Here is a 26706-nt window from a genome sequence, read left to right as displayed (position 1 = left end):
AAAGAATGGAATGGTGTGAAGACATGGTGGTGTGTCTAGAACCTTTGCTTCGGTTGTGGACTTTTCTAAATTTAGACTGTGCTGACATTCTGTGCACTAAAAGTAATCGATATATTCATAAGGCTATATCGCAAAGGATACTACGAATAACTTCTATAGTTTTTTTGACACTTTTTCCCTATGTTGCTTTCACTTACAGTAGGCATTGAAAATCTGACAGATCTGTCTGGTTTCTGACTAGTTAATAACCCTGTGGGGAGTGATTTACCAAAGCACTTACTGAACGGCAGTTGCTCAGTTCAACTGCCAAAATAGTGTGCAAACAAGTAGGGAAGCTAACTGGCATCTTTGTATACAGTAAGTTTCCAAGGAGTGCTTTTGTAGAAAAAATAAAGACAATACTGAGAATCTACCATGAGGACATGGACTAGTTCTAAATGTCAGATCTGTCAACTTTTAACTACCTACTGTAACTGACAGGAACATAGGAAAAAAGAAAATTATAGTACATTTTGCTCTTGGAGAAGTGTACATTTTATATGTGTGTATTTTAAATCTTACAGTTATTCGCAATAATGTTCCTTTAAATCACACAGTTTTATCAGCATTAGTCAGCCCTATTTCATACAGCCTTATCAATCCCTGCCATGTACTGATGAGGACCAAAAGTCCTAAACAGGCTGTCTACATGTGGGTTTGATATGGCTGTGTAAAAGTTGAAGCTATAGGATAGGCTTGCTATACACCAGCGGTTCTGGATGCTTGCTTGGCTTAACAAGGGCGAAAAGGGATAATTTGCATATTTAGTAGTAGTGCATTGTGGGTAACCACAAATGTTCATTTATAACTGAATTATTGCAAATTTCCTTCTGTTTTAAGAAGGCAATTACACCAAGCTTTGCTTTTTTAGTAGGAGGGCTTTTTGGTTCCTTTTATCCCCCTATACATTCCTAGTAGTTTGGGTCACCCTGAGCTGCTTGGTTACTCTATTTAACCATTAGTGAGAGTTAAGCCAGTTTTCTCCCTATGAAACCACTGACCCTGTCCCCAAAGTGCATTAAAAAAAAAAAAAACAGGCCTGCATACCTATGATGTCTGGGGAGAGACATCTGGTCACTGAAGCCTAGTGCCCCTCCAATCCGTAAAAGTAACTATAAACAATAATGATTCCATCTTCTGTCTACCCAAGAAAGCTGGGATGTAGACAGGCCTTGGGTGGCAGAGTGGGCATGTCAGGGAGCAGCTTCTAACATCACATTGATATAACATCAGAGGCCCTAGCTCCTGTCTACCTCATAGCCTACTACAGATTCTGCAAACTTAAACCACCAGATGATTCTAAGTCTGGCACAGAAATGTCCGAATCCTCACTGGAAGCGGATGTTATTGAGCCCTGAAGCTAGCAATGCTGACCTTATGCCATCTAGACCCAGATTCAATGAAGGTCTCTACTGAGGTTTCTCTCATTAGATGTTTTCTCATATTAGCCACAAAATATTATTATACTTTTCAGCAGCTAGCAATGGAAAATGAACTAAAAAGCAAGTAAGAAAAGTATCATCAAACTTATGCACATTTTTGCACAACTTATTTTAAGTACTGTTTTTTGGTTCTTTGGGGGTTGTAAAGGTATTTCATCGATACGGTTTGAAAACATCGATGCTCTAATATTTACAGTCCCTTGGCAGAAAGTTATAAAATATTGTTTTCACCTCAGTGGGCCCTGCGTACAGCATTGGTGATGGGAAAATGGCAACTATAGTTGACTTTGGATCCAGAACTCCTTCCTCCAGCACAGCTGCATGTTGCTTCATGCGCCAATCTAAGGGAACATCATCATCCTTGGTCCACCCTCCCAGAGGATGTAAGAGGAGTACAGGGCTCTTATAACCTCTATCCAGCAGATGGCGCCTGGTGTCTTGCATAAGCAAAGCATGTCCATTATGTACAGGGTTACGGAGCTGGAATGCAAACACTGCATCTATGGGAAAGCAATGAAAGTCATTTACAACACAGCACAATATTAACCGGTTGCTTGATATTTGTAGGTAATACAATCACAAGAATTAAAACTGAATTCCAAGCAAAAAATAACTAACATTTTAGTGTTCATTAAAGCTAGAATGGGAAAATTACTCTCAGAAGGGGACAGGAAGTGGGTTGTCTTGGTGCTACCAGTCTCCCTGCTCCTCTCTGCTCAGACTAGGGGAAAGTAGGTGGCCATGTGTTGTACCACAATGCATGACAATCTGCAGTGCTGTCTGCAACCACACTCATTACACTTAGGGATGGTCGGAAATGCCAATTTCCGATTCCGCGGTAATTCCGCCATTGCCAAATACCGATTCCGCTTTCCGCTACTAATTTCCGCATTCCAATGCGGAATTTCCACCGGAAATCGTGGAAATTCCGCCCGACTTTAACATCGATTTTCTCAAAAACTATAAGGTCTTTTTGAAAACTTTTGCATCTTGTTCAGAAGATTGTTTAAAGGGACTCCGAGCTCTGAAAAAAAAGGAAAGTTGTACTCACCAGGGGCTTTTTCCAGCCCAGTGCTGGTCGGGAGGTCCCACGCCGGCGTCCTGGCTCCTCTCCTTCTCCCCGCTCCGGAATGGCTGGCAGGCCGCAGCCCGGGCGACACTCTCCCGAGTGTCGGGCTGCTTCTTCCGCATATGACGCGGATTACGTCACACGCCGGCCGCCTCGCGTCATCACGGCGGCCGGCGTGAAAGTACTGCGCATGCGCGAACAAAGCGCGCATGCGCAGTACTTTCACGCCGGCCGCCGTGATGACGCGAGGCGGCCGGCGTGTGACGTAATCCGCGTCATATGCGGAAGCAGCAGCCCGACACTCGGGAGAGTGTCGCCCGGGCTGCGGCCTGTCAGCCATTCCGGAGCGGGGAGAAGGAGAGGAGCCAGGACGCTGGCGTGGGACCTCCCGACCAGCACTGGGCTGGAGAAAGCCCATGGTGAGTACAACTTTCCTTTTTTTTCAGAGCTCGGAGTCCCTTTAACCACTTTACCTCCCTTGCTACGCTTATCTACTCCCCACAAAACTTTACTTGAAGCTCAGGGGAGTAGATAGGCGTACTTGTGGTAAACAGTGTGCTGTATGCCCAATAAGCTATCTGATTATGTATATAGGGTATCATTTTAACCGTGACAAGTGAGAGAATAGATTTTGTGGTGTTTGACAACTGAGGGCTAAGTCATGTGATTTTTTTTACCGGAAAACTGAATAAAAAGCAATAAAACTGTTATTTTCATGTACTCTATACCCCTAAATAAATACTTGTAAAAAAAAACAAAAGTGACAGCATTGAAAAGAGAATACATAGTTACCCTAGGGACTTAGCTTTTAAAATATGTATGCCATGAGAGTGTATTACTGTTAATCATGAAGATAAGGGCTTTTAATTACTGATAGAGAACAATGAGAAAACAAAAAACACAAACCAGAAACTAATATATTATCGCCATACATTGTACTAGGAACATTATTTACCGGTAAATGTTGAGATAATCAGGACAAATTAGCAAATACAATGTGTGGGTTTTACCTATGGTAACATTGTTTATTTGAAAACTATAGTGCATGGAAATGGAGAAATAGTGTATTTTTTCTTTTTTTTCTCATTTTTCCCTTTAAAATGCACAGATAATAGCATAATTACTAAAAGCAAATATCACCCTCACAAAGCATAATTTGTGGCAAAAAAACCAAGATATAGATCATTTACATCTGATGAGTAGCAATACAGTTATTGGTGAATGAATGGGAGGAGCGCTGAAATGTGAAAATTGCTCTGGTTTTTAAGCCAAAAAGCCTGTGGTGCTGAAGTGGTTAATAAACCCTGAAAATTTGGTGTTTCTAGGAAGTACGGGGGCTTTGCTATTCACCGTTAAAGTCGGCGGATTTTTACTGTAATGTAAATGCAGAAAATAGGCAGAAGCAGATTTTCTGCATTTTACATTACAGTAAAAATCCGCCGACTTTAGCGGTTAATAGCAAAGCCTCCGTAAGGCCTAGAAACACAAATTTTCAGGGTTTATTAAACAGAATCTTCTGAACAAGATGCAAAAAAAGTTTTCAAAAAGACCTTATAGTTTTTGAGAAAAACGATGTTAAAGTCGGGCGGAATTTCCGCGATTTCCGGCGGAAATCCGCCTAACGCACTTGCACCAATTTCCGCATTCCGATGCGGAAATGCAATTTCCGATCAGAATTTCGGAAATTGCATTTCCGCGGAATCCGAATGAGCATCCCTAATTACACTAAGTGAAGCACTGCATCCTCAGAATGCCCTGCAAAAACATAGGTGAGCATACTGGGAGGTGCTTTCTATCCAATATCTTATGTTCCCATGTAAGATCCAGCAAGTCCTCTGCGCTTTGCTAGTAATAAATCCAACCAGAACTTCTGACTGCCTGTTGCCACCCAGTGCTCAATAGTACAAAGGCTCACAGATGTCCACCACCACACAGATCACGAGATGACATCAGATATGGGTCTCAAAGTTTTTAAACATTTATTTACGTAGTACAATAAAAGAAATCCAGCAATAAAAAAAGCTCACATTGTGAGTCCCTGCAAAAAGGAATCTTGCATAAAATTGCATTTTGACAGAGTGCACAACCAAAGTGTTTGTGAGTCATAGAAAGACTTGCCCATTTTCCAAGCTGAGCAGTTTCAACCTTCTGCCATAAGGGGTAATGGGCATTACCCCTGATGACAGCAAAAGGATGAAACTGTCGGGTGCCTAAATTTTTCTATTACTCACAAACAGCACTTAGGTTGTGCATGGTGTCAAAAAACTATTTTATGCAAAAGTGTCCTGTCCTGTATCTTTATGTATTTGAGCATTACCCCTGATGACAGCAAAAGGATGAAACTGTCGGGTGCCTAAATTTTTCTATTACTCACAAACAGCACTTAGGTTGTGCATGGTGTCAAAAAACTATTTTATGCAAAAGTGTCCTGTCCTGTATCTTTATGTATTTGAGCACTGGGTGGCTACAATAATTCAGAAGTGCTGGTTGGATTTATTACTAATAAATCACTGAGGAATTACTGGATCTTGCATTGTACCATTTGTGGATCGATTTGTGGTACAAATTGGATCCTCCGGCAGCTGTTTGCGATTTGTAACATCTACTTGTTTCTGGGAGTGCCTACATCCTTTGTTACGATTATAATGTTCCTATGTATCAGGCACTATGTGCAGGGTGGCAACACTTGAGGTAGCAGTTTGCTGGACACCGTGTAATAGATTGTTTTGATTCCATATATTGTCCGGCCAGATGGTGGGGTCACAGGACTCTAAAGATGTGGACCCCTGGAGGGGATTATAGATTACTCTTGGTGGATAGTGGTTGCACAGCCAGGTTTTGAGGAAGGGATAGGGGGAGAGAGTTTAAAAGTAAAGAAAAAAAATAGGTTTTAAATATTGATTTCTAGGGGTTACTGCAGTTTATTTCAACTTCTCTTATCTGAACATCGTGGCAAAAAACAAAGCAATCTTTGTGACTTACAGGTTACAGGAGGACATGTTGATCAGCAGAGCTTTCCAAGATTTCAAAGACTGGTTTATCAGATAACAAACAAGGCTGCAGCACTGCACTGTACTGGTCAGGTCTCAGTAATACGCAGCTTACTTTACTATATTATGTACTTAATGTAATGTCAGCACTCACTGGGCTGTGCAGCATGTGATGACAACAAGTGCCTGGGATAAACACTTCACTAACAACTATAAAATCAACTATTCATTAACCGAGTTATATCATCAATCAAATAGTGGAGACTTTACTCTTTTGCTCAACGCACCAGTAGAATTCTGAAGCAGTAAAGAAATCTAAGAACGTAAATTGTGAAAAGGGCATCATAGACAGCAAAAAAACAATAAGGAAGCTCCTGATATTACTTCATTAGAAAGGCAATGCATCTTAGATTTAGACCACAGAGGTGGGTTCTTCTTTGGTTATATTGACTGTCCTAGTCAAACCCCCCAATTCAAGCTTGCTGCCGACTGATGAATTGTTATGTATAGAGTGAGATGGCCCAATATAAAATTTGCACTAGTGCCCATAGCACCTTAGCTACACCACTGCCTGTTGTAGTCATGGTAACTGTATATTGCTGTTTGGGTAGGGTGACATTACAATGATACTGTAACGTTTGTGAACCCTTTTCAGTATCTCTGCATGAATATGACAAACTGTCATTAGAGACTGGACAATGGAATAATAATCAAATGTGGGAGAGGTAAGCCTTGGCTTACACAAAGCTGTAGTTCAGTCTTGTATTTTTACATTGCAAAGTAATAGGCATTGCAAATTCATTTTTTGGACCTTCTAGCTAGTTAAAATGAACGCTGATTAGCTGACAGAACCTAATGGTGGCCACTAATGATCCAATCTTTTTCATCCAATCTGACCAAATCTATGTAGTATAAGGGTAAATTGAGTGAATATACTGAATGGATACTTCAGGCAGTTACCTTATATTACATAGAAATGGTAAGATTGGATGAAAAAGATTGGATCATTAGTGGCCACCTTTAGTCAATCAACCATCCAAACTCCTCCCCTCTTCCCCATTCTCTCCCATATGGGAAAATTAAGGAGGTGCAAGAAGGTCAAACCAGGTAGTCTTTCCCTGTGAGCACAAAAGCAGTTACCCAATTCCATCCACCTCTATACTCTGATGATCTGTAGCTGCAGTACTAGTCACAAAGAGTTAATTTCCCAGTGGGATATTTTACCTTACTGTCCTGTACACCTGTACAGTTCCTCCCTGGTCAATGTGTATTAACACATTAAGCCCTTTCCAACACCGTCCCAAGTAAACATAGTTTTTACAAACACTCTAAGGTGAGTATAGGAAAGGTTAAACTTTTTATAACATACTGAGAAGGGAGAAATGGCAATTAATGTTCCAACTCTCCTGAGCTGCAGTGCTGGCCACAAAAAGTTAGTCTTTAAGAAGCTAATAGCCAGCTTTCTCTCTCCACAGCACATGACTCCATCCATCTCCTCTAACAACCCGGCACACAGTGCCCACCCTCCTGGTAGCTTCCCGTTTTCTGGACCACATAACTAACTAAACTGTCCTGTCTAATCATCCATGGGGTAATGGTAGAATGGGCCATGAAAAGTTTGCCATGGGGCTCATTGAACATTATTATTTCAGATATGCTCTTCTATGTATGCATTAGGCTCACAAAACACTCATTTACCTGCATTCATTTCTTTAGCTTTATGTCTCAGCTCAAGGGGAGTGAGACGATACTGATCCAGACCATCTTCCCATCTGATCCGTTCCAGGACCTCGAGGTCTCCTCCAACTAACCAATCACCACTTTCCAGGATTATCTGATGTGCAAAAATATACGGTTTAGTACATCATTTATTAATGTCAATACATTATACACAGTGCTGTATAATGGAACTTTCACGTTTCACCTCACGGCTTTTTCAAAAAGTGTTATACATATATACAGTATTAAATTACAAAGTGCACCCCCCACCAAGTCACAGTATGCCCACCATAAATATAGCCCCAGTCAGACCTGGGGCTATATTTATGGGGCTTAGCTCTGACTGGGGCTATATTCATGGGGGGCATACTGTGACTTGGTGGGGGGTGCACTTTATAATTTAATACTGTATACATGTATAGCACTTTTTGAAAAAGCTGTGAGGTGAAACATGTCAAAGTTCCATTATACAGCACTGTGTATATAGCACTAGCACCTCTATCTATGTCTCTTATAGGTTGTGAATATAGGTTGGATCATTGAACTTGGGTATCTCCTGTGAAAGCTGGCAATTTAGCATCGCAGTAGTTTACCATTTCCTCCTGTATTTAAATGTGGGAGTGTTTCATGGACCCTTCTGTGGGATAGCTACACCACACCTCTGATATCTTTGGGGAGTGCTGGGGGATAAGCAAGGACCTCCACAGTGTTTATAAGGATCCTATGAGTATCTGATGGGACCCCACTGAGGGTATACACTAAAGCGCGTTCCCTCGTGAGTGCATTGCATTTTACTTTGTGACACAAAACACAAGCTATCTACTTGCATATATTCATACCTTTAGGGCCCTTTTCCACTACGGTGTTTGCAATGGCTGAATCGCAAAACCGCAAACCGCTAGTGATTTTTCAAATCGCTACAGTTTGCTTTTAACATAGGAATCGCGGTAGGTCATTTCCACTACCGTGATTTGTTTTTTACTTGATCGCGATCGCACGGCGGAGCGATTATTGCCGCGATTTTGCTATGCAGTGCATAGCATAGCAAAATCGCGATCGCAAACGTCGGGAAATCGCCGGGAATTTTTTACCTTTTGCGATTCAGCAATCGCTAGCGTTCAGCGTGAACGCTAGCGATTGCTAGTGGAAAAGGGCCCTTAGTGTTTGTCCATACGGATCTATTGCATAGAGTAGTTGTTTTATACAAGTACATACACATTTAGGATAGTAATCAGAAATCTTTCATTTTTATTTTTGATGTTGGTCGTTGGATCTTGTTTTGCATTTCTATCAGTTTTTTGCATACAAGATCTGTATATGCAGATATTTAAAATGTCTGCATGACCTAGCTCAGGGGGTTCGGAGCTGGGTTATGCACATGTATTAATTATAAACATGAAGTGTAAGTTACTTTGATAGTGAAACCTAACATGTGACTTACTTTGACATGAGGATGTATAGCGCAGGTTGTGCCCCAGACGCGAGCGCACCGCTCCTCTTTTCTGTGCTCATAGAACTCAGGATCTCGAAGAATGGCCACCCTCCTTCCCTTGTAAGACAGGGCAAGTGCTTTGAGGTCACTGAGTCTTTGCTTGTCCTCCGTAGATACAGGCAGTACGATGGGAATACTCAGGTTGATCACACCCCCTAAAATAGCAAACTTCCAGTTAGTAATACAGATCACACTATAAAAAATGTGCAAAAGGGGCCATTTGCTTTGAACTACAGTTCTTAGTGTAACTCTAGGTAGATGGAAGCCTCTAACCCAGCCTATGAGCATACTAGAAAGGTTAGAGAAGAGCTGGGCTGTACCTGGCCTCTTAGTGCTTTTAATCTGGCCCACTGACGAAGGGGTGGAGTCCACTCCTCCCTCCCTGCAGAGTGGTGAGTAAGGACAGGTTAATCTCACCCAATCACAGCATCAAGCGCAAATCTTCCAGGCCACCGCAGCATCATGTGACCTGCTGTCAGTACGTGCCAGTGTCTCGCATGACGCCGCTGTGGCCATGGAGACTGGCGCTGTAAGCTGCGACTGGTTGAGTAACCTGTCATTACGCACCACTCAAAACTCTGCAGGGATGGAAGAGAGGGTTGTGGCCGCGAGTGAATAAAAGTTCCCACACTTGGGCTAGAACCATATTTTACATTCAGCAGGACAAAAAGATGGCAAGATCTCCTCCTAACTGCAAAGCTGTCTCTAATGAGCACATTTTTTATCTGAGGTTCTCCATGATGCCAGCTTCAAAATTTTAGCTCTCGGGGCATGGATTATGATTAGAAGACGATCTATAAAGTAATTTAGGAAGGAGGGGTTCTAATGGTTTCTAGTGAAAACTTGGCTTCCAACAAGGTACAGTACATCTCACATACCGCAAAACTATGATTAAAATAGGTTTCAATCTGGATCTCCAACTACACTCCTGAGTTATATAACAGGACATGACATTGCTAATCTAACGGAGTGCCCACATTTGGCCAGCCATGAAATCTTCTGGCACCAAATTTCTCTTCCTATCTTAATGCCTCGCTACTTCCATCCATCTTTTAGACAACCAAATAAATGCTTTTGGTAACACTTTTAAATTATATAAGTGAATTTCTGTTTAAATAGGGTTATAACACTGAAAAAGTTTCAACAGGAAAAAAAAAAAAAAAAAAGAGACTGCATTTCTTATCATGGAAAAGAAAAAGAAAGTGTAATCAGAATACTTTTTATAGTGTGTGGTCACTAGGGTGGTGTTATATTTGTATAGAATGATTGCAGCAATAATCCAGTAGCAGCATATGACCCAGGAGCAATGATAGGTAATATGCCTTTAACCTACAGTTGTAGCCTGTAAACCACACCCTATAAAACCAAGTGTCTCACTAACAGACTACTAATTAGGTTTTATTTGAAAAACACATTGAGATGTTGGTGTATATCCATCAAAAGAGTGGTGCTTTATAATAAGAGATGTTGCATTCATCTTGCCATCTTTTGTTAGATACCGACCTTTCCAATGTTTTGAATCAGCATGAAAAAAGCATAGGCATGGTACATACTATAGATTTTAAATGTGTATTTTGTATTCCAGTATAAAGTACAAAAGGGATCTTAAAGGGATCTTGTCAATGCTACTGAGCCAATGAATGGAGCTTAAAAAATACTGTCACAGCAATCTGTCTTCTACTTCCAGCACTGTCAAGTGGTCTACAGCAACTTGATGATCATTTCTTCGCCTAATAGCAGATTTCATCACTAGCTTCTCACCGAACTGCCCTCAGGCAATCAGTGAGGAGCAGGAATGTGGGAGGGGTGATGACAAGCTTCCTTCTCATTGACAATGTACCAAATAGAGCCAGACTATTTGGTACATTGCAATTTCAGATAGCTTTGAATTTCCAGAACAGAGTGTAAACTCAGATTACAGTTTCTGCACAGTCTTTGAAATAAAGACTGACCCTTACTTATCTCTTTGCTACATGATTAAATTAGCTGCATGGAGCAGGAACACTTGTAACACATTTTGGGCACTTGTGCTAATGCCGTGGCTGACACCTCAGGCTGGGTTTCTACTAGTGCAGGCCGTGCATCGGCACTTGTGTAGAACAATTACACATCTGAATCTCTGTAGCCGTGCTATGCATAGCTATGGGATTCAGATTTGTTGTCGTGGGAACAGGACGTCTGCAGGGAGCCAGTAGAAGCCCCAGGTAAGTTAAACCTTTTTTTACTCAATTAAGGCTCACTTTAACTTAAAAGAGGAATTTTGCTTTAAGACATTCTGTATGTCATTTTAGAGGAATCTGTCCCTACTCAAAAAATATTTGAAATAGTCCAGTTAACTTAAATGAAAGCATATTTTCCAGTTGTGCGTTATTCCGCCTGTCAATCTAAGTTTTTAACCCAACCAACCTGTCCATCTGCAATGTGGTGAATAATCAGTTGTATTTTAGCAATTATTTTCAGAGCGATGGGGATTTCCCCACAGATGAAGCATAAGTTACGAAAGTTACAAACACAGCAATCAAGCTGTAGAAAGAAAGTCAGAGGTATTAACTTTTCCCTGACCGACGCAGTTGAAATCTACGTCCTTCAACATGCTACCGCCGCTCTGTCGCCCTGCCGTCTATATGACGGCAGAGCTGTGTGAGCCAGTCAGGAGCCGATTTCATTGGCTCCTGAACCTGTCATCACTGTAAGCCAACCCCATTGGCTTACATGGATTGACAGCGTCAGGAGCCAATGAAAGTGGCTCCTGAGGATGATCCCGGGGGAGTTTGAAACTGGAGTGTGGGACTGCCGCACAGCAGGACGCCGCTATAGAGAGAGAGGCTGCAGCCATCCAGGGCCCCGGAGGCATCACTCACTATATGATGACACATTCTGTTGACTTTGTAAGTAGACTGAGCTCGCAGAAGCGTGGATGGAAACCATTTTAAAAGCAGGTTGCACTATAACCTTTTTATATGTTTTATTGAGGAATAAAATTACATTTTTATGGCAAGTGATTGTGTTGTGGATCACTGAAGAGGCAAGGAAAATAAGTGTGAGATCCACCTATATCTGGAGGTGGCACCCATCTGGTGAGCTTCCAGGAGCACGGGATAAGGGGATGATCACTGTGTGCAAGCACTGCATGACACCCATCATGGGAGTTTATTGTTTAATGCAAAGTGAAGCAGTATTGTGCTATGTGAGGATTGGCTATTTGTAGGTTGGAAGACAAAATGGAGAGCACTGTGGATTTAAATGCAAATATCTACCTGCCCTTCAAGAAATAAATACATGGATTGCTGCTGCAACAACAGTATTAATTGTCCATAGACTTTCCTGTTAACATTCACAGTACAGTGTGCATTCCCGCGTGTTGCAATGTAATGCAGCAGGGAGCTAATTTTTTGCATTTTCCCGTCGGGGTTCAACTGTATCAAGACTACCAACATTCATGTTTTAACGTGCTACAGCACTCATTTCGTGCGTCAGAAATGCAGGCGCCAAACTACATTGTACAATGTAAATGAGCCCTCAGGGTGCGTACACTCCAAACTACTGATGTCGCTCGTCAGGGTCAGAACCCAGTCCCCTTGGGCGACATTGCTGGGCTCAGCTGTACAGATGTGAGTCAGCTGTGTAGCTGACGGCACACTGTGTTGCAATGCAGGGGGGCAGGGGGGCGATGGAGCAATGCGTGCGGGACATCATGCGGTGGAGCGTCGTGAAGAATGCAGTTCGCATTCACTGGGGGGGATCCATCCGCTGGACGAATCGCTTGCATGTTGGGAATAGGGCCACTCTGAACACACACCTGATTATCGGCTGAGGCAGTCATTATCTGCCATTTCAGTTGGCTTGAGTCAGTGGTGCATACGACCTTCAGGCAGGGAGCACACTTATTTGCGTCAAATACATTTTTTTGCATACAGGAAAATGAATGTGAAATCACATGGAACACTGAAATCTCGGTGTGCATTTTCCATTGCAATTTTATGTAAGTTTTAAAATGAGACAGCAAGTTCCTTTTACCACATACTGTATGCAAATCACACACGATTTGCATACAGTGGTTTCCAATGGGAAATCAAAAATGTTTTTAATGCATTTTTGTAAAAAAAATAATAATAATCTGATACTGTGATACTGTATTTGTTTGCATTTTTAATAATCTCCATTTTCAAAAAGAGAACACATGAAAAATGCAAACATATCCAAAAATGCAAATTCAGAGAAAAATGCAGAAAGGCACACGCCTTAAAACGCATGCTTTTCTGCACAGACAAGTGTGCTCCCAGCCCCTTTCACACTAAGTTTATTATGTTTGTTGCAGTGGACAATATCATTGCATCGCTTTTACATTGAATGCAGTGGGTTCCGATGTTGTAAGACGTGTGTTTACAGTGGCTGTGATGCATACACTGTACTGTATGCTTCACTGTATAGTCACACCACCCTTAAGCCCAATCTACACGATAAGATTATTTGTACGATTCTTTGTACGATTCAATTACGATTCTATTTACGATTCGATTAAATCCGACATGTCCGATCGGGATTCAATTCGATTCAGTTCGATTTGCTATTGTAATACAATGGCAAATCGAATTGCATCGAATCGAATCCCGATCAGACATGTCGGATTTAATCGAGTCGTAAATAGAATCGTAATTGTATTGTACAAAGAATCGTATCGTGTAGATGGGGCTTAAAACCTGCAGTGTGACTTTTCAGCAGCACTGCAATAATGTGAGTGATCTGATAGCCTTAAGTTTTATCTCTGATGGTGGGAGGGACTCATTGATAAAAAAAAAAATCAAAGTAGACACTAGAACTTTTTAATTTTACCTCATTTTTTAATGGTGGTACCCCTCTAGTATTTGGTAGTCTAATCTCACTTAAAAAGCTCACTAGAGTTTTATAACCTTCAGATGATGGAAATATTACATATTCAAGCAAATTAGCATTGATGACAAGGTCCCTTTAAAATTTGTATGACCTGATGTACCAACAGATATCAGAATCAGATCTTCTTAATTCAGGAATCTGACATTTAGAAGCATATGGTTAGTAGAATGTAAACTAGTGTACCATCCCAATACTGATACAGCTAATCATTTTACATTATTGATACAGTAATTACCAGAAGCAATTATGCCTTGCAGAGTATATGGTATCGGATCAGTTAGCAAGTTGCATTTTAGAACATTCGGATTCAGTAGTTCATGTTCAGGAGTTTAGATTTTCAATTACTGCTCTTAAAAGTGCAATGCACTCAATGCCATATAGTGAAGGTGAGATCCGCACTATGTCGATTGAATAATGACTTTATTAGATTAGAAACATCTCAATCCAGGACACCACATGCACTCGATGCCATTGGCTAGATTCTTACTTACCTGTTTCATTCATTAGGAGATAATTTGTATATGGATTACAGTAATTTGAGCAGCTAAGTAAAATTTGGTAGAAACTCCTGCTAAACTTAAGTAAACTCACCAACAGATGATACATCTGAGGTATGCTTCCAATCTAAAGAAAAGTGCAGTTTAAGAAGTCACAATGCAGTCATTCAAGTAACAAAATAAATGAATTTAAAATCCAAAATAACTATTCAGTAATTTTGCTAAAGGAATATATAAAACTGACTTCAAGCGGACATACAGGTAATGCTAGCAATCTCTTTCAATAATGTCAATTATAGTGTATACTTAAAAAGGAACATGACGTGAGAGTGATATGGAGGCTGCCATCTTTGTTTCATTTTAAACAATACCAGTTGTTTGGCAGCCCTGATGGTCTATCTGGCTGCTGTAGTGTCTAAACCACACCAGAAACAAGCATGCAGCTAAGAATAATGTCAGAAACAACTGATCCTCTGCATGCTAGTTCAGGGTCTATGGCTAAAAGTATTAGAGGCAGAGGATCAGCAGGACAGACCGGTATTGCTTACAAGGAAATAAATATGGCAGCCCCCTTAAACCTCCCACTTCAGGTTCCCCTGATTATTAAACTCCTATATGTTGTGAATGATGCCATTGAAATTAACTTTTACTAGGGAAAATGTGCTCCAAACACATAGCTAAACTGTGCATAGAGTGTAACAGGCACCGTGCATCATTAGAAGTCTTTCATACAAAGTGGCAGCAGGGTTTTCCCAGTTATGTACATTTGAGGCTGTGTGCGCAGTGCTGCTCAGTTGCTAAGGATAACGTCACATAAACAGCTGACAGGTTCACTGGCTATCAGTAGGTCACATGTGTGAAAGTGTTAGCAGGCAGCTGGAGGGGAGGATGATTCGGCACTTACAAAGCACTCCTACAGTTAAACAGTGCTACAAAGTTAACATATGCTATAAGAACTAAGGCTCCCTGCACACTGCATACGATTCCGATTGTTAATCGATTTTTACATCTGATTCCGAGTTTTAATCGTTACTGCAGGCTGCGTTTTTTCCTCAGTTTTTGTGTTGATTTCATTCAGGGAAAATCGGAATTGCAAATCGGAATTGGAAACGGAATCGCAAATCGGATGTGCAGTGTGCAGGGAGCCTAAAGTGGGTCATTAGCTTCCATTGTGGGAGATGTCCAGTATTGGGTGGATCGGGTAGTTTCCAGATCACCCAACTTGCTTTCACAAATGTGGAAGGAGCAAACCCTGATAGTGTAGTCACTTCCTTTGCTTATGTTGGTAATGCCATGGTTTCTATTCCATAGAATGACTGCTAGAATCCTGGTCTACTGGCTACATTGCATATAATTCATTAGGCAAGATATATGTTGCAAAACAGAGAAGAAAACAGACTGTACCATCAAGAAGGGTGTCAAAATGAATGACTTGTAGATATTCCCTCTCACGCATGAAGCCCTTCAGTGGTGTGGCCCAGCCTTCACTCAGAACTTGCACCCACTCCAGATCCAACTGTAAAAGAAACAAAATGTCATGGTTTGGCCATAGGATACATGGGTCTCCTTGATTAAGAGTTATCTGCATCTGCAGTTATTAAATATACATTTTCCTGAATGAAAAAATAAAAGATAAAAAGAAAGCTGTAATGACAAGACATGCATGCCAAACTACATAAAATAGGCTACACGCAGTTAGTGACAGGTTACCTTAGTGATCTCAACTGAAGGCAGGTTTTGGGCTTCCTCCCGAGCTTTATCCAGTCTATTCTCAGGCACAAATAATTCATGGACATCCTTTGTAGCAGATGATGGGACTATGGCCTAAACAAAACACAAGCATTCTATTAGGTGGTAGTGCAGTCACACAGGCTTTTTTCACACTGCATCCATTGCATTCGATCGCAATGGAGAATATAATTGCATTGCAATGCGCAAAGGTGTATCTACAGGGGTGCAGGTGTAGCATGTGCCATGGGCGCCTCGTACTGGGCATGCTGCTCCACAGCATCCTTGGCATCTTCCATATGGATTCTACTTTTATCTGGGGGATTTTGCTGGCTGGTTATATTATTTGGGGGGACAAGCTGCCTAATCTTTACTTGGGGATATGTACAGGTCGATTTATTGCCATACTTCATTCTTACAGGCCATGCTTCACTTGAACTTGACTACAAACAATTCCACTAAACCTACACCTTACATTTTTGGGATGGTGTCCCGGGGCAAATTTCAGTGTCAGCCATAGGCATGGTTTTCCATAGATACGCCTCTGGCAATGCAATGTACTTATATTTCTATGGTAGAGTCACCTAGACGCATTAGCGGCGTGGTCGGCCCCATCAGAATAACGTACAACATGCCATTTATTGGACAATGATGCTTGTTTACAGTGGCAGTGAAGCATACCTTCAATGTACTGTATGCATCACATTGCCCTCCCAATGTGCAATGCGGCTCAACACCATTGTGTTGGGATCCTATCACGGCGCAACATGTATAGTGTGAAAGTAGCCTAACTGCTCAGGTTTTGTTGTTTTTTACTCTAAGCATGATGTGAGGCTGTCCATCTTTATGTGATCTTTACACATATATTATGAGGGCCCACAAACATATAAATTCTATGTAATTGATTGCCCTTCACATAAGCACCTGTGGCTGCTAAAACTGCACAAGGGTTTGACAAGGATATTGTACAGTGTGTGGCAAGTACAACAAAAACTCAAAACTATCAGGACAGGCCCACCATAGCAATTTAATTAAAATCTGTCCTTGCTTACTGCCCTTCAGCATTGACTTACCCCTTCCTGTAACAGCTCCACAATCTGCTGAATGCAATCATTTACACCATGCAGGTTAGTCTTCAACACAAGCTCTGGTGCCTCTGGCTTCTCATATCCAGAGTCAATTCCAGTAAACCCTATGAATATATTTAAAAAACAATCATGATGACATGTAGTACGACATAATACATTATTCAGGATTCCCATTTTTATCCTAATTATCCTGGTTTCAGAAACGTGTATTATATCTATGTATGTAACCCCACCCTCCCAGTAATAAGCTCAGTCCATGTCGTCATGCAGCTTACTCCCTCAGAGTAGATCTGGAAGTTCCTCTTTGTAGGTGAAGGACAAAACACAAAGAGCAACCAATATACTGCAAAAATGCTCATAGCAAATGGTCAATTGAAATAACTATCTGGGTTTTATACAATGTAAAATCCAGTAGATTTCATTCCATAGGACCATAGCTTGGTAACTAAGCATTTTGTGATTTTGTTTTTATGCATATTGCATGAAATATATAGCTTAATTAGCAGTGCACAAAGTTTTGTGCATTGCACCTAAACCATTTTTGCACGGTTCCTTTTTTTTTTTTTTTTTTTTATTTACCTGGCTGGCTGAGTTTGCAATGCTGACTTCCTGTGCTAATGTTAGATACTAAACAGGATTAAGGGCCCGTTTCCACTGGCGTTTGGGATGCAATGCGAATGCCACATCGCCTCATGCTGCAGGTACTTCCGGTTGGCGTCTGAACAACCGGATGCGGCGTCATGTGGCTTCCTGTTAGCAGCAATGGAGACTTGGATGCGTGGTGTGGAAATCTGCAGCAAGCTATCCATCATTTCCCCAGTGTCGCATCACGCCGCTTCGGTTCGAGAAATTTACGTCAATGGAAACCATTCCATTGACTAACAGGAGCTGCAATTTAAATATGTTGCAGTGCGGTAATAACACTGTACCACATTTAGTAGAAACGGGACCTAAAGCTATGCTTAGTCCGGCCTCCAAATACTGTATACAACTATTTATCTACTTTGGTTTTGTGACTCAGCAGTAACCATCAGACAAATGTTCCTGCTAGCGGCAGGTGGCCACCTACCTGGCCCATGACTGGATGATAATCCTAAAGGCTGTCATACACTGGTCGATTGCTACCAGATCGACCAGCAGATAGATCCCTCCGTGATCGAATCTGATCAAAGAGGGATCTATTGGCTGCCTACACTGCAAACAGATTTTGAATCTATTTCACTATGAAACTGTAACGATTGGTGTCAACAAGAGCTGGATTCTGATTATTAGGTGATCTGCAGTATCACCTATAATGCAGATATATACCTGATTATATGATGATCTGCAGAATCACCAATAATACAGGTATACCAACAGCTAATGTGATAGCAAAGTATTGTGCTTGGTGCAACAGTAGTACTGATAGGTTTAGCTATGCCACACCAGAGGAGCTGGTGGGCCCTAACAGTACAAAACCCCTCACCAGAGACTAGGGCCCTCTGGTGAGAGTAGAGTGGTCAGACTAAGAGTTGGCAACAAGAGCAGATGGGCAGACGTACAGAATCACTGAGAGTAAGGATAGTCAGAGCTAGCAAGAGTCATACACAGATAATACAATAATCAGTTATAATTATGGCTATCAAACAATCCTAGCACTGTGTGAAATCCCCGGTTTCCTACCGGATCAAAGCACACCGGATCTGACTAAGGTCTGAGCGCTAACACGCAGTATTCGCAACAGCAGACAAGTTGCGAGTGATTCAGGGAAGCTTAAGAAGCAGAGGAGACCCCTCCGGCACGCCTCCTTTCATCAACCAATGAGGAGTGGCGAGCCTCTCCGACGTCAGCCGACCGGCCGGTCAGCTGACGCGCCTCCTCCCCGCATAAAGGTCTCGTCTATGCGCGCGCACGCGACATTGTAACCCTATGTGCTGCTGACAAACCCGTCCTCGGCGTGCTAGACGCCTGAGGAGTGGATAGCTCGTTAGGCAGAAAAATGGAGATGGCTGCGGTGGTATCGCTGTTCACCGCAGCAGTCTCTTCGGTGTTTGTTACAGTACCCCCCCCCCCCCCCATCCCCCCCTCGAGGCGTGGACTCCGGACACGTCCTGCATGGCTTCTCAGGATGCAGCTCATGAAACTTTTTCCTAAGTTCCTCAGCATGCATGCGACAACTTGGCACCCAAGACCTCTCCTAAGGCCCATACCCCTTCCAATGAACAAGGTACTGTACCAAGTTACGCACCCTACGAGAATCCAAAATCTGTTCAATCTCATACTCAGGTTCACCATCAATCATCACGGGGGGGGGGGGGGGGGGGGTGAATCCACATGGGCAGCCGGTTTCAACAGAGACACATGGAATGTTCTTACACCTTTCATACTGGGTGGCAGAGATATGACATAAGAGACATTATTAACTTTTCTAGAAACAGGGTATGGGCCTATAAACCTGGGGCCCAGCTTTGCTGAAGGCTGTTTCAGGGCCAGATGCCGGGTTGAAACCCACACCATATCTCCTGGCACGAATTCCCATTCCACTGACCGTTTTTATCTGCCTGCTTTTTCTGGGTCTGAAAGGCTTTTTCCAAATTCCTTTTAACCATGATCCAAATCTCCTTTAATGCTCCCTGCCAATCCTCCAGTGCAGGAAAAGGAGAAGCAACCACTGACAACGGGGCAAACTTTGGAGATCTCCCTGTTACCACCTGAAAGGGAGAAAAGCCTGAAGAAGAACTTTTCAAGCTGTTATGCACGAATTCTGCGAATGGCAAGAATTTCACCCATTCCAATTGCGCATCAGCCACATAGCATCTAAGGAACTGCTCTAAGGACTGGTTAAGCCTTTCAGTTTGGCGTTGGTCTGTGGGTGGTAGCCGGAGGAAAATGACAGGTCCATCCCCAGAGGATGACAAAAGGCTCTACAGAATCTGGACACAAACTGAACTCCCCTATCTGCCACCACATTCTCCGGGATGCCATGCAACCGGAAGATGTGCTGAATGAAGAGATCCGCCAATTCTTGGACAGAGGGGAATCCGTCCAGAGGAATGAAATGAGCCATCTTGCTGAACCTGTCGACTACCACCCAGATGACTGTCTTTCCCTCGGACCTGGGGAGTGTCCCCACAAAGTCCATGGACAAATGGGTCCATGGCTCCTTAGGCACTGGCAAAGATTGTAGAGTGCCCACAGGAGCCTGACGAGACTGTTTGTTCCTAGCACAGATGGAACAATCCTTTACAATCAAGAGCCAAAGATGGCCACCAGACACATCTGGAAAGCAGATCCTGTGTCCGAGCAGCCCCGGGATGCCCTGCATTCTTATGTGCATGAAACAACTGCAAGATCTGCAGGCGAAAGGGAAGTGGTACAAATAGAACCCCCTCAGGTTTGTTTCCCCTCGGGAACATCTTGTTGATAGGGGCCTAAAGTGGTGGACCAATCTTACCAAGTCTCAGTGGCCACTAAAACCACCTTCTCTGGAAGAATGCTCTCAGGGGTCGGTGACTGAACTGTCTCAGGCTCAAAACATCTAGACAGGGCATCGGCTTTAACATCTTTACTACCTGGCTTATAGGTAATCACGAACCTGAATCTCGAGAAAAATAGGGACCAGTGACCCTGTCGGGGACTAAGTCTCTTAGCTCCTTCTATGTATTCTAAATTCTTATGATCGGTATAGACCGTGATTATATGTTCTGCCCCCTCAAGCCAATGGCGCCATTCTTCAAATGCAAGTTTAGTGGCCAAAAGCTCCCTGTTTCCAATATAATTATAATAATATAATAATTTTTCTCAGCGGGGGAGAACTTACATGAGAAAAATGCGCAGGGGTGCAACCTGCCTTGATAACCAGAGTGTTGTGACAGTACAGCCCCGACACCAACCTCTGATGCATCCACCTCCACAATAAAGGGAAGAGTGATATCCACATGCCGCAAGATAGGGGCGGAACAAAACAGCTGTTTTAATGATGAAAAAGGAGAGTGTGCTTCTGCTGACCAGTTATAAGTATCCGCCCCCTTCTTGGTGAGCTTGGTGAGGGGTGCTACTACAGAAGAGAATCCTTTAATAAATCTTCTATAATCGTTAGTAAAGCCTATGAATCTCTGGAGTGCCTTCAACCCCACGGGCTGTGGCCACTCCAGAACGGCAGAGACTTTTCCTGGGTCCATGGAAAGACCAGAGGTAGAAATGATATACCCCAGAAATGGAACTTCAGACACCTCAAAAAGATATTTCTCTAACTTAGCATACAGGGAATGCTGCCTAAGTTTTCCCAACACAAACTTTACATGTTCCCTATGTTTAGTCAGATTAGGTGAGAAGATCAGTATATCATCCAAATATACCAGGACGAACTTCCCCAAAACTTCTCTGAACACCTCATTGATCAATTCCTGGAAAACAGCAGGAGCGTTACACAACCCGAAGGGCATGACAAGGTACTCGTAGTGCCCGTCGGGCGTGTTAAACGCCGTCTTCCATTCGTCACCCTCCCTAATGCGTACCAGGTTTGTATGCCCCTCTCAAATCAAGTTTAGAGAAGATACTTTCATAAGTCACCTGGGAGAATAAATCGTCAATCAGAGGGAGTGGGTAACGATTTTTTGCGGTAATCTTGTTCAATCCCCGATAATCAATACACGGCCGAAGGCCACCATCCTTTTTCTGAACAAAAAAGGACCCTGCTCCGGCCGGAGAGCTAGAAGGACGGATAAACCCTTTGGCCAGGTTCTCCTTAATGTAATCCTGCATAGCAAGTTTCTCAGGACCAGAAAGGTTATACAAGTGACCCCTAGGGGGCATACAACCTGACCGTAACTCAATGGGGCAATCAAAACTTCGGTGTGGGGGAAGTTTGTTTGCGGAATTGGGACAAAACACATCCGCAAACTCTGCATACTGCCTAGGCACCCCCTCCACCTGAACCTTGGTGGCGCAAACAGCAACTTTCTCCATACAATGATGATGACAAAAGGAGGACCAGCTTAACAACTGGCCGGAACTCCAGTCAATCTGAGGAGAATGCTTTTGCATTGAATAAATATCGGTATGCACACCATCCAAAATAACAAGTGTGATTAATACTGAAGGGTGCTCAGTCGATTAACCAGACCTAGAAAAAGGTCTTACATAATCCTATCTATATACAAAACGTCTGATGCTTAAATCAATGATATTGTATTGTATATATAAAAAGTACATACAAAAAGTGGCATATAAAATCCCAAAATGGGCTCTGGGTTACAGCATGTGGCCCAAACAGAGAATGCTTTTGCAACCACGGCATCCCAAGGATCACAGTGGAGATTGCCATTTGAAGCACAAAAAACTGTAACTTTTCTTTATGTAATACCCCTACATGACACAGCAGTAAAGGGGTCTGAGAAAGAGGCTGTTTACACTGCAGGGGAGAATCATCCACCGCTGTTACACTGCAGGGGAGAATCATCCACCGCTGTTACCAAGATCTGTCTGTCTAATGGGATTAGGGGAATCCCCAATTTCTTAACAAAGTCATAGTCTATAAAATTGGCTGCAGAGCCCGAGTCCACAAATGCCTGAGTGGACTGAACTTGACCCTCCCAGGTGATAGAGCAGGGGAGGAGCAAGCGATTATCTGTTAGAGGTAATGCTGGCTCGCCTAGGGTAGTACCTCTAACTACACCTAGGCGGCAGCGTTTCCCGACTTCTTAGGGCAATTCTGCACTACATGACCCTTTTCTGCACAGTATAAACAGAGACTCTCTGACCGTCTGCGGTTTTTCTCTACCTCTGACAATTTGGAATGTCCGATTTGCATCGGTTCATCCGGAGGAGGAGAAAATGACGGATAGACTTTAGAAACAGATCTCACAGGGTATCTCCCAAGAGTCTGCCTCTGATAACGAATGCAGCGATCAATCTTTACCGCCAATGCAATCGCTTCATCAACAGTTTTAGGCTCAGGATGAGCTAACATCACATCAGAGACCGAGTCGGATAACCCCCGAACTGTCCCCATCTAGCTGACACAGCCCACCTTCTAAATTCTGCGGCATAAGTTTCCACCGTATTACGTCCCTGTCTGAGGGACTTTAACTTCCTTTAAGCAGTGACTGCTATATCCGGATCATCGTATATGATAGCCATAGTCTTAAAAAACTCCTGAACTGAAGATAGTGCCTCATGATCACTGGGAAGACTGTATGCCCATGTCTGTGAATCCCCTGATAACAAGGTTTTAATAAGGGTCACCCTCTGACTCTCTGTGCCTGATGAAATAGGTCTCATCTCAAAGTAAGAGAGACGACGATTTCTGAAGTTCCGAAAATCATGTGCCCTGAAAACTTTTCAGGGAGAGGCATTCTTAGATCAACCACAGGAGGGGACTGTACTGGTGCGGTTGCTGACTGGAGAGTTTGCACAGCTCCAGACAGCTGGGTGATCTGCGTCTGTTGGGTATTGACCAGCACGGTTAAATTGTTTACCGCTGTGGTCAAGGCCCCAACATGGCCGCACAGTACGTCCATAGACATTTTGGTCTGCTGTTCTGTAACGATTGGTGTCAGCAAGAGCTGGATTCTGATTATTAGGTGATCTGCAGTATCACCTATAATGCAGATATGTACCCGATTATATGATGATCTGCAGAATCACCAATAATACAGGTATACCAACAGCTAATGTGATAGCAAAGTATTGTGCTTGGTGCAACAGTAGTACTGATAGGTTTAGCTATGCCACACCAGAGGAGCTGGTGGGCCCTAACAGTAAAAAACTTCTCACCAGAGACTAGGGCCCTCTGGTGAGAGTAGAGTGGTCAGACTAATAGAGTTGGCAACAGGCTGGCAGATATGGTACAAAGTCAGAAGGCAAAGGCAGGATGGTTTAGCAGGCAGAGTCGGCAACAAGAGCAGATGGGCAGAAGTACAGAATCAATGAGAGTAAGGATAGTCAGAGCTAGCAAGAGTCATACACAGATAATACAATAATCAGTTATAATTATGGCTATCAAACAATCCTAGCACTGTGTGAAATCCCCGGTTTCCTCCCGGATCTAAGCACACCGGATCTAACTAAGGTCTGAGCGCTAACACGAAGAATTCGCAACAGCAGACAAGTTGCAAGTGATTCAGGGAAGCTTAAGAAGCAGAGGAGACCCCTCCGTCACGCCCCCTCTCATCAACCAATGAGGAGCGGCGAGCGTCTCCTTTGACATCAGCCGGTCAGCTGACGCGCCTCCTCCCCGCATAAAGGTCTCGTCTATGCGCGCGCGACATTTCAACCCTATGTGCTGCTGACAAACTCGTCCTCGGCGTGCTAGACGCCCGAGGAGCGGATAGCTCATTAGGAAGAGAAATGGAGATGGCTGCGGTTGTATCGCTGTTCACCGCAGCAGTCTCTTCAGTGTTTGTTACAGAAACCGATTCACAATCTGTGGAGCAACCGCTGCCCCCCCTACATACATTACCTGATCTGGCCGGCGTGAGTCCCCCGGTCCCTGCTCTCTCTTCTCCGCTCTGGGCTCCACACTTAGTGACATGCAGACATATTAAAACGTCCTGCTGGAGCCTCTCAATGGCTCCAGGACATTTTAAAACGTCATGCACTGCTGCTGCTGCGCACGCTCCCGTGCGCACACCCGCATGCGTGTGCACGTGCATTCCTGTGCACGTGCACGGGAAAATAGTGAAAAAAACCCACCCCCCAAAAAATTACACCTTTATTTCCAAATACTATATTGCATACTATATACTATAAAAGCCCAATTGGTGGTAAAAAAAAATAGATCATTTCATTGTGATTAGTAGAGATTAAGCTATTGGCAAATGAAAGGGATGAGCACTGAAAGGTGAAGATTACTCTTGTCCGTTAGGGTAAAAACCTCCTTGGGGTGAAGTGGTTAAACAGTAGAGGGCGCTCTACTGTTTAAACTTCCTGTCGGGACAAGTAGTAAGTGAAGCGAGCTGGAGCTCAGCACGGAGAAGGGACAGCGGGGACACGCGCTGGCAGAACAGGTAATGTATTGCCGCTAGCATCGGTCGTCGGACATTCGATCGCCACTATCGGCACACTCCCGACCCGCCGGTTATCAAGCGAAATCTTCCGCACGGACAGATCGCCGGGAACGTTTGTGCAACGTTTTCACAGCAGATTCGATCAGTGATCGAATCTGCTGTATATCGGCGGGAAATCATGTAAGTGTATGGGCACCTTTACACCATAGTGCTGTTAGGTTGGCCACCTGCAGCTAGACAGAAAGTTTGTCTGATGTCCTTATTTTTAAATTGTTTAGTGCATGGTTGGGGTGTCTTTTGTACCTATATGTTTTTACTATTAACAACGGTGAAGCCCATGCAGAATAGCCTTGCATGCTGTTACTGCTCATGGATATTTAGTATTTAGACTAATTGTTAATTATTGAACCTCTTTCCAGGTGTTTAAAAGGAAATAAATATGTCAGCCGATATAAACAATGCACTTTCTCTAGCTGTCCTTCTAATCAACTCCCTCTAAAGCCCCATCTACACGGTACAATTTTCCATCAGATCGCCCAGTGATCTGATAAGAAACTGAATCGTGTGTAAACATCCAAATTAAATCCGATCGGAAATTATCTAATAGATCCGTAGATCAAACAGAAAGTTGTACCATGTAGATGGGGCTTAAGGTAATACTTTTAGCCACAGACCCTGAACTAACATGCAGATCAGATGTTTGCCTGAAGTTTAAATGTATTTGAGGCATGCTTGTTTCAGGTGTGTGACTCCTGGTATTGTTTAAAAGGAAATAAATATGCCAGCCTCCAAATCCCTTTCACTTCAGGTGTCCTTTAAAGGGAACCAGAGACACCAGAAACAAGATCTTATACATAGCTGGGGCTTCCTCCAGCCTCATACGCACGGATCGCTCCCACGCCGCCGTCCTCCGCTTCCTGTATCCGCCGGTTCCGGGTCCCGTAGTTTCGGCCAGTCGGCGTCAGCACGCGGCCAATTGTCCGCATTACAGGGGCTCCCATAGCATACCCTTACACGTGCGGCTGCATACTGCGCAGCCGCACGCGTAAGGATATGGAGGGAGCCCCCGATCATGTGGACAATTGGCCGCGTCCGCCGGAAGTGACGTGACCCGGAACCGGCGGATCCAGGAAGTGGAGGATGGCGGCGTGGGAGCAATCCAGGCTTATGGGGCTGGAAGAAGCCCCAGGTATGTATGAAATCTTTTTTTATGTTTCAATGTCCGGTGTCTCTGGTTCCCTTTAAAGACCAACAGCTACAGGGTATACTTTCCAAATTAGCACAAACCTCAAAGATGACGTTTACTGGAGGAAGAGTAGGGGAAAAGAAATGAAAGATCTAAATACTATTGTCTTTCCAGTACGAAAGAGGATTTCTAAGATCAGAGTTTTAAATTATGTAATACCAATACGACTTCTTGTGGAGTTCAAATTGTTGGAGCAATCTATTCCATTAAGTATAGAATCTATACAGTGTAAAACTGAGCTCTATCAATAGTGAATGGAGATATGGAAGACAGCCATGTCATTTAAATGTATTAAATTGTAAAAAATACAGACATGAAATGCACAAAATATAGTAAAACAGCATTTTTTATCAATACAAAAAGATATTGATTACAAATTAAAGCACACCTGAACTTGCCACAAAAATGTGGATTTTACTTACCTGGGACTCCTTCTAGCCCGCTGTAGGGTGTTAGGTCCCTCTGTGCCCTTTGTGTCCCCTCCATTGTGCTGCTGTCAGCATTGAAGTATCTGT

General features: G+C 43.1%; 1 protein-coding gene across 2 annotated transcripts in view; it reads right to left on the bottom strand.

Moving 5' to 3' along the window:
* PAPSS2 (3'-phosphoadenosine 5'-phosphosulfate synthase 2) overlaps positions 1-26706 on the bottom strand; it is a 105653-nt gene that overhangs the window by 12246 nt on the left and 66701 nt on the right. Inside the window, exons 5-11 of one of the 2 annotated variants that reach the window (XM_068258704.1) lie at positions 16943-17061; positions 15852-15965; positions 15546-15657; positions 14236-14268; positions 8701-8906; positions 7239-7374; positions 1713-1981 (exon numbers count right to left, since the gene is read on the bottom strand). In XM_068258704.1, coding sequence (XP_068114805.1) covers positions 1713-1981; positions 7239-7374; positions 8701-8906; positions 14236-14268; positions 15546-15657; positions 15852-15965; positions 16943-17061 — 989 coding nt within the window. The remainder of the gene's footprint in view (positions 1-1712; positions 1982-7238; positions 7375-8700; positions 8907-14235; positions 14269-15545; positions 15658-15851; positions 15966-16942; positions 17062-26706) is intronic. The other variant, XM_068258705.1, reaches the window with a different exon arrangement.

This window comes from Hyperolius riggenbachi, chromosome 10 (assembly GCF_040937935.1).
Source record: "Hyperolius riggenbachi isolate aHypRig1 chromosome 10, aHypRig1.pri, whole genome shotgun sequence".
Taxonomy (NCBI): domain Eukaryota; kingdom Metazoa; phylum Chordata; class Amphibia; order Anura; family Hyperoliidae; genus Hyperolius; species Hyperolius riggenbachi.
Note: the sequence above shows the minus strand (reverse complement) of the source record. Positions and strands in the feature narration are given on the sequence as shown.